This window comes from Benincasa hispida, chromosome 8 (genome assembly GCF_009727055.1).
Source record: "Benincasa hispida cultivar B227 chromosome 8, ASM972705v1, whole genome shotgun sequence".
In the NCBI taxonomy this organism is placed as follows: domain Eukaryota; kingdom Viridiplantae; phylum Streptophyta; class Magnoliopsida; order Cucurbitales; family Cucurbitaceae; genus Benincasa; species Benincasa hispida.
In genome coordinates this window covers 20,731,178-20,742,725 of record NC_052356.1, presented here as the reverse complement: position 1 = coordinate 20,742,725, position 11,548 = coordinate 20,731,178, and the positions used below count along the sequence as shown (strand labels likewise).

General features: G+C 40.5%; 1 protein-coding gene across 1 annotated transcript; it reads left to right on the top strand.

The window, feature by feature from the left end:
• The first annotated feature begins 3,589 nt into the window (after nucleotides 1–3,589).
• On the top strand, nucleotides 3,590–5,295 carry LOC120083970. Its single transcript, XM_039039876.1, has 3 exons — nucleotides 3,590–3,735; nucleotides 3,912–4,664; nucleotides 4,761–5,295. Exons 1-3 carry the CDS (start codon nucleotides 3,590–3,592, stop codon nucleotides 5,293–5,295), a joined length of 1,434 nt encoding a protein of 477 aa, XP_038895804.1.
• Nucleotides 5,296–11,548: the final 6,253 nt, after the last annotated feature.

The following is an 11,548-nucleotide window of genomic DNA, read 5'->3' as shown; positions in this document are numbered from 1 at the left end:
TTTAACTGAGCGAAACAACCCAATTCTTATACACACAATAAAACAATATCTTCACACCCGTAGCAGACACCTTCACTTAGGAAAACCTTTCACGTTTTGTTCAAAAAGCAGCTAATCCTAAACACTTCATCGAGATGCATACAACAAGCCCAAAAAGGAAAAGATCTCATACCACATAAGGAAACAAACCAGAAATCAAGATGGAAAGAGAGCGTAAACAAAACTTGCAACAAATAAAGAAAATATATTTGGTCGTACAGAAGACAACAAAAATATCCAACAAAAGAGATAGAAGAAAATACACAGCCCCAATAGCAATCTCAGGGTCTAAGTTAGGCCATTTCCACTTTGACCATTACTATAGCCTAGGAGGCTAAGAACCCTAACTTTCGCACAAGCATGCTCCCGAGTCTAAGAATACCACATTGGATCCAATCAAATTATCAGATAAATGAATTCTAAAAAGAAATAAGAAAAGACTTAGGTCAACCTCCTTTATAAATACATAATTTATAGCTCTATATGAGGTAACTAGAATCTTACTATTAGACTCTCAAGTTTTCACATTCTTTTACTCTCTAACTTAAGCATCCGGTGCACATGTTTTCTCTTTTGCAAATCACGTTATTCTCCCCTTCAAATAAATTCATTATGGTGTCACGTGAAGGTCATATGCATTTCTCATGTTCAAACTTTGGCATCAACAATAATGAGCTTGAGTTTTATTGATTTTTGTGTGGATGCGTATAATCTTTAATATTTATACTTTGATTTTCTTACGTATACTTGACTAAGGGTTGGAGCATTCATTCCTAGTAAACTTTGTTTGTTGATCTTGTATGATGAATCAGCCTTTGGCTTGTCGATGTTGTACGTTGGATCGACCTTTGACTTGTTGATCTCGTATAGTGGATCAACCTTGCTTTGTGTTGTTAATCTCTTGAATGTTGGACCAACCTTTGGTCTTTTGATCTTGTATGTTGGACCGACCTTTGGCTTGTTGGTGTCTTGAATGCGTCTAGTTCATTGGGAAAGTGTAGCATATGAATGTTCATAAAATTGAAGTCTTAGAAGAACATTTTTTTAAAACTTTGAGAGATTTCGGTCTTAAAGGAGTGTTCAATCTTCGAGAGTTTGAGAAGTCTTTTGATAGTTGGACAAATTCTGCCTAAGTTCTCTAAAGAGACTTAAATCTTATGAACCCCAAAGTGAAAAAGAACTTCTTTAGAGTTCCCATGGAGCCATGTGGAATTGGGCCTTGTTTGTTTTTCTCCTTGATCGGACCCTTGGGCCCAACTAATTGGATTTTTAGGCTTGATTAGATTTTTAGACAAATTAAGTCCAATTTTTAGCTTTACTTTTTCATGACCCAAATATTAATACCAAATTAGACGAAATTGATATATTCAATCCAATGGTCATGATGAAGACACGACATCTTCAAAACCTGCCAATTTTTTTCTTCAATTTCAATTTGGGACATATGTTGACTTTTAATCAGTCCCAAATTTAAAAATTTGTAATTTTGCATTTACTTTGAAAAAATGACTTGATAATTTGTTAGTGTTCCCAAATTTATCATTCAGCACACTCACTTTAAGAAATATATTACACTACACCCCACCATAAATCTATAACATAGTTATCCAAATGGTCGTATCAAAACGATTTAACCTTAATAAAATTCCACTAGACCATAGCAGCAAAATTGAAACTTTTTTGTCATTGCTACTTCATCTAGGGTTCGCCTAGGGTCGTCGCTACTGCTACGTTTGCTACGGGTAGGAAACCACCGTTTCCTAGGTTGTTTCATTTCGTGATTGACAGAAGCTGGTGGTGTCGTTTCTCGTTCGTCGATCATCTAGGTTCCTGGATCCATAGATGCGTTCGATGACCGCCGTCGACTGACTAATAAGCTCACGACTTGTTGACTGGTAGGTTCGAAGCTGTACGGTTTTTATGCGCGACTGGCAGAGGTGTTCGTGGTCGATTAGTGAGGCAAGGTTCTGCCAAACGGTGATCTTGGTTTAACACAGTGAGAATTGGTGATGATGGTGCATAAGCGATCGCCTCTAAGACTGAAGAAGAAGAATGGAGAGCGAGTTGCTTGTCAACCTTTTCATTTGCTTAGACCGGAGATTGATGTGGGAGTGGGTGCTCGTTCTTCGGAGGTAAAGGATTTTGGGTTGTCTGACAGTCGCTCTGAGGAAGGTGAAGGGTCTGGTATGGGGAGTGTTGGGTTGAAGAAGGAAATTCGGCTTGTGAGGGTTGAATCGGGTAGGCTGGGTATTGGGTTAGTTGATGAGCAGGAAGTGAAGGGGGTGTCTGAGAGCCTTGAGAATGTTGGGGGCCCAGATGAAAATCAGGTTGTGAGGGGTGTTGAGGTGGTCCTTGAGGGAGCTGGATTGAGTGTCCTGATAGGAGTGGGCTGAGGCAGAGTGAAGGAAGTGGAATGATGTAGGGGGAGATAGGGAAAGGGTTGATAAGCGTGGGGGCTTTCGTGGGTGGGTCGCGTGGTGCTGGGCCAGAGTTGGGAGGCTCAGAGGGGGGCAGAAGTCAGACAGTGAGGAGGTTTCGTGGGTTGGGCTTTATGGTAGTGAGGGTCGATCGGTGGACACTCAGGTTCTTGTGAGCGAGAGGAGCCGGTTCCTAAAACCGGTTTAGCTAGGGGGTTTGGTCCAAAGGTGGTTCAGTTGGAAGAGGGGTGTGGTTCTGGATCTGGAGTGAAAGGGGGAAATTCGTGGGCAGGCCTTTTTGGTCTAAGTTGATGGGTAATTTGGAGTTCATTCCCCCATTGGTTGAAAATGATAAAGTTATTATTGAACCTTGTGAGGAGATTATTGATGAGGATGTTTGTATGTGGGAGACATCTCTGGTTGGTCAGTTTATGAATGCCAAACTCCTGTATTCTGTTCTTTGTCGTCTTATTCAGAGAATTTGGGGATGTGTAGAGATGCCAACTATTACCGTGTTGGATAACGGTTTGATTATCTTTAAATTTCAGAAGGTAGATTCACAGGATTAGGTGCTGGAGAATGGTCTGAGGCACTTGGGTGGCAAGCCCATCTTATTACGATAGTGGTCTCCAGATATTGTTCCTGAAACCTTTGTTTTTTATTCTGTTCCTATATGGATTAAGCTGGAGTGTGTTCCCTTAGAGTTATGGATGGATAAGGGTTTAGTAGTATTAGCTAGTGTCGTGGGTAAACCTGTCTCTTTTGATGTTGCAACAAGAGAACGGCGACGGTTATCATATGCGAGGGTTTGTGTTCAGATGGATAGTGATCCATTAATGCCCCCTTCAGTCACTGTTAGAATGCGGGGTCAGGAGTTTATTAGTCCAGTTGTGTATGAGTGGAAACCTCGTAGGTGTTCTTATTGTGGTTTTTTTGGGCATACTAGGGTGATGTGTGAGCAACAGGGTGTAGAGAAGGGTCAGAAGTTGTGTATTGTGGCAGTCAATGAGGGGTGTTTGGAGGAGAATGGGGGAATTGAGAGTGTGAGGAAGGGGTAGGACTTGGGTATGGGTGCGAGGGGAGCTAGCCCAGTGGATGAGATTAAGGGCACGGGGAGGGTTGAATAGTTTACTATGGTTAGTCGATGTAGGCGTGATAGAGGAGGTGTAGGGCATAGGGGTGGTAGTGGGTCACCGGGTACGGCGCCCTTGAAGAGCAGAGTAGTTTATGGGTCACCTAGAATAACGGGGTTTGTAAAGCATGTTGATGATCGTAATCAGTTTGATTTTTTGTGTAATAAGAGGGGAGACTCGTTGGCATTGGCTCTAGTATAGGCAGATCCTGATCCATTGTTTGTTATGGATGGGATGTTCGGAAGTTTGGGCAAAGGCCTAGTAGGACGTGGTAGGTGTGATATCTTGCAAGATTCATGATTTAGTGTTCCTGGAATGTTAGGGGGTTGAATGACCCTGTCAAGTGTAGGGTGGTGGCAGACTTTCTAGCTTCCTCCTCTGTTACTTTCTATTGTTTGCTTGAGACGAGGGTTCGTCGTGAGAATTTTGGTATGGTGATGAGTAGGTTTGGTGATGCTTGGAGTTGTATGTGTAGCTATAGTGTGCAGGGAGTTGGGAGGATCTGGGTGATGTGGCGGAAGAGTGTCTATGATTTTTCCATTGATATCAGTGGGGATCAATTCATTTATGGAACCTTAGTGGATATTGTATCTAATACTAGGGTACATATTGGTGTTATGTATGCCTCTAATCACGTGAGTGAGAGGAGGAACTTGTGGTCTCGGTTGATTGATGTGTGTGCCTCATGGCAGCTTCCTGGAGTTGTTTTGGGGGATTTTAATGTTATTCGTAGTAGCTCGGAGGATTTTAGTGGTTGCCCTAGCTTAAAAGAGATGGAGAAGTTTGATGGGGTGTTATTGGAGGGGGATCTGGTTGAGTTGGGTGTGATAGGTAACTGGTTTACCTGGACTAGTAAACTTCAAGGGAATGGTATTTTGTGGCGTTTGGATCGATGCTTGTCCAATGAGAAGTGGAAGGTAGCTTTTCCGTATTCGGAGGTTAGAGTTGGTCAGTGGGGGATTTCTGATCATAGCCCTCTTCTGGTTTCTACAGGGGAGACAAGGAATAGGCCGCCTCCTACGTTTTGTTATTTTACTCATTGGGCGGAGGCAGATAGCATTATTAATACTATCAGGTTAGTGTGGAGAAGGTCTGGGGATGTGTCTCCTACGGTTAGTTTTGTGTGAAATTTGAAGGAAGTGAAGCGGGTTTTTCGTGCTTCGTTTGGTAGGTGTATATCTGTGTTAGCTGATGAGGTGCGGGCAGCTAGGAAGGTTATGGAGGCTGCTCAGGTTGCGGTAGAAAGGAATCCTGATTCAGAGTCGGTGTGTGCGGAGGCGGCTTGGACCACTGAGGTGTTTTGGTCAGTGGCAAGATTGGAAGAGGCGTCGCTCTGGCAGAAGGCCAAAGTCAGGTGGCTGGAGTTAGGTGATATAAACACAGCTTTTTTCCATCGCTGTTTTCGTTCTCGTCGCAGCTGTAGTGGTTTGTTTACGGTCGTGGATGCATGGGGGACTCACCAGACGGTGCATGATATGGTGGCGGTAGAATTCTTTCGAGGTTGCTTAGGGGCTCAGCATGTGGGGTATAGAGATCTTACTGCCCGAATTGGGGATAATGTGCAGTTTAACTGGCCCGAGGAGGGGGTGGAGACACTTGGTCAGCCAGTGAATCGGGAGAAGATTCAGAAGGCTTTATTCTCGATGAAGTCTGGGAAGGCTCCTGGGCCTGATGGGTTTTCGGTGGATTTTTATAGAGCTGCTTAGAGTGTGGTTGGGGATGATTTCTATGACGCTGTGCTGAATTTTTTTTAGACATGTTACCTGCCTGGTGGAGTTAATTCTATTGCTATTACTTTCGTCCCTAAGAGGCGGGGAGCAGAACGTATGGAGGAGTTTCATCCTATTTCATGTTACAATGTTATGTATAAGTGTATCTCGAGGATCTTAGCTGAGAGATTGCGGTTGTGGTTGCCTGATTTCATCAGTGGTAATCAGTCTGCGTTTGTTTCGGGTAGGTCGATATTCGATAACATTTTATTGTGTCGGGAGCTCGTGGGGAACTATAAGGAGGGCAGAGGTGCTAAAGGTAGACCTTCAGAAGGCTTACGATTTGGTGAATTGGGATTTTCTGTTTGGTATGTTGTTGGCTATAGGTACGCCGCTTCAGTTTGTTAATTGGGTGAGGGCTTGTGTTACTTCGCCTAAGTTCTCTATGATGATTAATGGTTCCCTTAAAGGATTTTTTCCTGGTAGGAAGGGGTTGAGGCATAGGGATCCACTATTTCCTTTTTTGTTTGTGATGGTGATAGAGGTCTTGTCTAGGTTGTTGAATAAACCTTCTGTGTGATTTAGGTTCCATGATCGGTGTGAGCGTTTGGGCCTAACTCATTTGGTTTTTGTAGACGATTTGATAATTTTCTGTGCAGCTGAGAGAGATTCTTTGGAGTTTGTGTAACGACCCGACCCCCTAGGACCTAGGTAAGGCCGTTACTAAAATAAATGCATGCAAAGAATTTAAAACGACGCTCAGTCATTTGAAATAAATACTAATTAAAAACAAGAGAAGTTCAAAAGACATTTATTAAATGCAATTGTTAAAAACAATAATAGGGTACCCATAAATCATAAAGGTTAATAAGTACATATGAAAAACAATTCTTAATAATAAGTTTCAAACATCAAAACTAAACATTAAGGGAAACATGAAAAGAATTATAAATCTCATGATGCGGAAGTGTAAAAAACTAGTCCCAATGGCCCGATCATGAATTCCGCTGCGCCATCGCCGGTGCATCTCTACCCTTACCTGAAACATCAACATAAGAAAGAATGAGTATAAAATACTCAATAAGTAACCCCACCACTGGGGTCAGGCTAGGCATCTATGTCCTCTAGATACCTACATATGGCACATAAATACATGTAACATATAAGAGACTGAGTCCTATCCTATTGTAGTTAAGTATGCCCACAAAACTGGTGAATCCCGAAGGAAACACAAAACTGGTGAATCCCGAAGGAAACATAAAATTGGTGAATCCCGAAGGAAACAACAAAACTGGTGAATCCCGAAGGAAACACAAACTGGTGAAATCCCGAAGGAAACACAAACTGGTGAGCATCTAACTATCAATGAGGATATTCACACAGTCTTAACGTGCTAAAATTCAACATTGACGGTTCTTAAAGCACACATAAAAATCCTTAATGCTATGGCTACATCACATACCCATTAATTCTTAACAAAATATAAATACATCATCCATGTATAACTTATATCATAAATCTACAACATACAAATATGCCTCAACGCCAGCAAATCAGACATCGACATATGAAAACACATTACTATCAATACTAACGATCAAGCACTTAGGTGTGTATGTAAAAAAATCAGAATTTGTGCCAGAACATACTTTGATTCAAGTCATACTGTCAATCAACATGCTAACATATTACCATAACATACACTATCATGTTAGCATACAACTAGAGCTTGGCCCGTGGGCATTTCCAATGATAAATTACTTACCTCGAAGTCAAGTTAAATATTAATCAAGCTAAATGCTCTTCACAAAATAAACCTTGAATTAGTCCCTAATACAGACATAATACTAAATTTTAAATTCTTGAACCAAGATTCATACATATAAATTAAATTTTGGGATCACCAATGAACTTACCCAACGAAACTTGATCAACAACATTCGCGAGATTTCGACTCAAAATTTCCTCTTAGCAGATTTTAGAACCCAAAGGACGACAACTTGGAACCTTCGAGAAACTAAAACAAACTCTCCATCAGTCCAACAACCAAAAGTGCCTAACAATCAACAACAAGGTCAAACGCTTACCAAAAGTACTTGCCGAACGAACTTGAATCCGCTAAACAGCACGCTGCGCACTCCAAATACTCCAATCTTAGATCTGGATTCCAAATATAGAGAAAAACAATTTTAACCCAATCCAAATGGGTAATCAAACTAGATAAACCAAAATCTTGCCCAAAAAAATAATCAATCGCTTACTCAAAGCACAAGTCTAGTGGTGTAGGCGGTCCTGCGACGAACAGGGCTGGTGGCGCTGGAACAGCCGGCAGCGATGCGGTGGGCGGCAGCTCAATCTGGGCGGACTGAGAGACGCGGCGTAGAAAGGCGGCGGAGGAAGCAAAAAACGGGGGGGGAGGGGGCGCTCGTGTGAGTGAGGGAGAAGGTGAGGGGGGTTTTTATTTTTTAAAAAAATACTATAATAATGATGATTGATGATGTGATAATAAAAATAAAAAATATAATAATAATAAAAGGAAATGGTATAACTCTAATTAGATCCTTTCTTAACCACTTTATACTATTTAATTCCTTTTCTTTTTCCAAAAATAATTAATTCCTGCATAAACTTTTCAAAATTGAATGATTTTGAATAAATTCCACGACAACACTTAAATCCTCGCATTTATACTTTAAATTCAGATTTCCAAACATGCCCTTCAACTAAGGACAATTACTGAAAAAGGAAAGTTTTACATTATTAATAAATAAATAAAAAGGTGTGTGATGTTACAGTTTGGTGAGGCAGATAATGACAGAGTTTCAGAGCTGTCTAGGTTAGTTGCAAATGTTGGGAAGAGTTCCATGTTTGTTGCGAGTGTGGAGTCGGGGGAGGCGGAGGAGCTAGCTGCGTATATGGGTGTCTCTCTTGGTTCGTTGCCTTTTAGGTATCTGGGTTACCTTTATTGGCGGGTTGGTTGAGGGTTGTGGATTGTGCGCCTTTGATACAAAGGATTACAACTTGTATTAGAAGCTGGGTAGCGAGGTCCCTCTCCTTTGCTGGGAGGTTGCAGCTTGTTAGGTCTGTTTTACAGTTCTTTTAGGTTTTTTGGTGTAGCATCTTCGTGTTGCCTACGTGTGTAACTCATGAGGTTGATCGTCTGTTACGGAGTTATTTATGGAAAGGTAGTGTGGTGAGTCGAGGTGGTGCACGGATGGCGTGGGATGAGGTGTGCTTGCCGTTGGGAAGGGGGTTCGGTGTGAAGCATGTGGCCTCTTGGAACCAGACTGCTATTATGAAGCTGCTCTGGCTTCTCTTAATTAAATCGGGGTCACTTTAGGTGGCGTGGGTGGAGGCGTATGTTCTGCGTGGGCGGTCGTTATGGGCTGTTCGGAGTGAGGTTGGGAGGTCTTGGTGCTTGAGGGCTATCTTGCGAAGTAAAGATAGATTCAAGCATCTGGTTCATTTGATGATTGGCGATGGACGGTCTTGTTTTGTTTGGTGGGATCCCTGGCTGTCGGGGGTCGCGATTTTGGACTCATACGGATCTACGATGGTTCATGATGCAATGAGTAGTTTGGAAGCGCGGTTGTCGGAGTTCATGGATGGTGAGGGAGGTTGGAGGTGGCCTACAGTGTCTTGGGAGCTGCTTGAGATATGGGTTTTATCCAGGCAGTAGGGCCTAAGTGAGGAGAGAGGATTATTGGGTTTAGGTGTCGGATGCTAGTGGTCGATTTTCTATCTCTAGTGCTTGGAAGAGTATACGTCCTCATCGTCCTAGGGTGTCTTGGGCTGGTATTTTGGGCGGCGGGTGGTATTCCGCGTCACTCCTTCTGTGCATGGTTAGCAATGAGGGATAGGTTGGGTACGCGAGATTGGTTGAGGAGTTGGGGTGTGCTGTCAGAGGGGGGGTGTCTTCTGTGTGGGGGAGGTGTGGAGTCGCGGGATCATTTATTTTTTGAGTGTGGGTTTGGGAGAGAGTTGTGGTCTAGTATGTTGCGTCAGTTGGGTTCAATGGATCGGGTGGCTGGTTGGGATGTAGAGTTAAGTTGGTTGTGCCGAGTGGGGTCGGGTAATGGGGTGCATAGTAAGTTGTTCCGTGTTTTCTGGTGTGCTTTCATATACTACATCTGGCAGGAGCGTAATCGGCGGCTGCATGGAGGTCGGACCGAGGTCGGTGTCTGCTCTGGTTCACCTTATGGTCTCTACGGTTCGTGGTCGTGCTATTTCCTGGCAGGTTGACCTTCTTGGACTTATCTAGTGCGTGTACGGATGTTTTTTCTTTTTGAACTTCATGTTGTTCTCTGTTTTGTTGTAGCCCCTAGTTTGTGAGGTTTTTGGTTCTTTTCTCTGTCTTTCACCTTGGTGGTTTGCGAGTTTGCGTTTATGTGTTGGTTTTGTTCTGGTCTTATCCTGTTGGCTTTGTTTTGGTTTTGTTTCCCTGTCTTTGCTTGTACTTTGTTACTTTGATGCCTTGATTCCGGGTTGTGGGATCCCCTTTGTTCTTGTATAATAATATCACATATTCTAAAAAAAAAAAAAAAAAAATTAAAACTCGTTTAAGAACAAAAATAACAATATAACCTTATTTTATTCATTCTCAAACAAGTAAGAACAGTTAATTTGATTAAATATGAATATGGTCTTTGAAACTTGAACCCAATTAGACTAAGTTTTGAAAACAACCAGGCTCAGCTATGTTTCCAATATTGACAAATATGAATATGGAGACCCTTCTAGCTCTATAGTCTACACAAAATAATAACTGTAGTGACATATTCCCACAGGCTGGAGCTTTTTTTATTTTTTTATTTAAAAAAAAAGCAAATTAAATTGACTCCTTTGTCACACCGTTTCATGTCTCAATTTTCATCCGATATTCTAAAACATTTCTAGTTCAAATATAGGTTTGAAATATTTATAATAGATCAAATATGGTATTATTACAACTACCGAAAGAATAGGAGTTTTTTTTTTTTAATAATTTAACCAAACAAAATTAATATGAATTGACTTTGTTATGGATAATTTTGGACCCACGAAGAAACCTAAGAAAGAGATTAAAATCATGAGAGATACCTCATTCAAATATATTGGAGAATAGCAGGAGGCAAGTCCAAGTGGGCCAAGGCTGATGTGCCCCTCACGTGAGATCTATTTTGATAGGCCTATTTTATCTGGAACATCCTTTGTGACTCAATCCAACTTTTGAGAATCCTTTTTTCAAAAGAATAAAGGAAATCATAATCCTAAGATAAAGGGAACCCAAATTTGACTCTATCACATAAATAGAGCAATATGACAGCTCGGTTGGTTCATCTTCTTCCATAAAAGTTTGCTCTGACCCTTAACTATGATCTAACTTAAGCATCGCATTGTTTGTGACAAGCACCACACCAATATATTATTTTGAATATTTTGTAGGTGACGACATTTTCAAATTAGAAGTTTCCTGTTGGTCACACGTGAAAGTCAACTGGGATCGTTCCACCAAATTTTGCCATCAGACTTTAAAATATGGAATTAATTAGATTTAATAGATAAGATTGTTAAGATCATAATTTATTTATTTTTCAATAATATTGATACATATAGTTGGAAATGAGAAAAGTGACAATAAAGAAAAGGAAAAGGAAAATGCAGTAATTGCAAGTCTTCATGATGAGGGTTAATGATCATTCATTAGGAAGTCAATCTTCAATGAGAATTACACCATGCTTTCATTATCTAAAATTTTATTAAAAGTTCAAAGTTAAACTACAAATTTAACTTTTTCAATGAAAATTTTAATCTAATAATTACAGGTTTTTGTTGTTAGCATCATAATTTAAATATTGATGTGATGATTTAGCAAAATGTGACACTACATAATATTGTTTCAAAATTTTCTATATACAGGTCAAGTTTTAATATAGTGATACGTAGAGTGTGAGTGTTGTCCACCAGATTGATTTTCTAATTAAAAAATCACCGTGAATATTAACACCAATTTTTATTTTAAAAATTAAAGTGAGGGATGAAATTGTACAAATAACAAAATAAAGAGATAAATATAATTACGAAAAAAGAAAAACAAGGGAATTGATCTTACCAATAAATATGAATTTAATTAGTGAAATTACAACAATGAATTGTGTTATATTCATCATCCAAGATTTCTAAATTCAAATCCTAGTTTTTATCAAGGTTAATTCTCATGATCAGATGAGCCCATTAATAGTGTACATTAATAGAAATGTATGTCCAAGAT

What these genes read in the sequence shown, in the direction of transcription:
- LOC120083970 (XM_039039876.1), top strand. Translation starts at nt 3,590, where the DNA reads ATGGTTAGTCGATGTAGGCGTGATAGAGGAGGTGTAGGGCATAGGGGT. An exon ending in CATGTTGATGATCGTAATCA is followed by an intron (nt 3,736 to 3,911) that starts GTTTGATTTTTT and finishes CTGGAATGTTAG; the next exon opens with GGGGTTGAATGACCCTGTCA. An exon ending in AGCATTATTAATACTATCAG is followed by an intron (nt 4,665 to 4,760) that starts GTTAGTGTGGAG and finishes TTCGTTTGGTAG; the next exon opens with GTGTATATCTGTGTTAGCTG.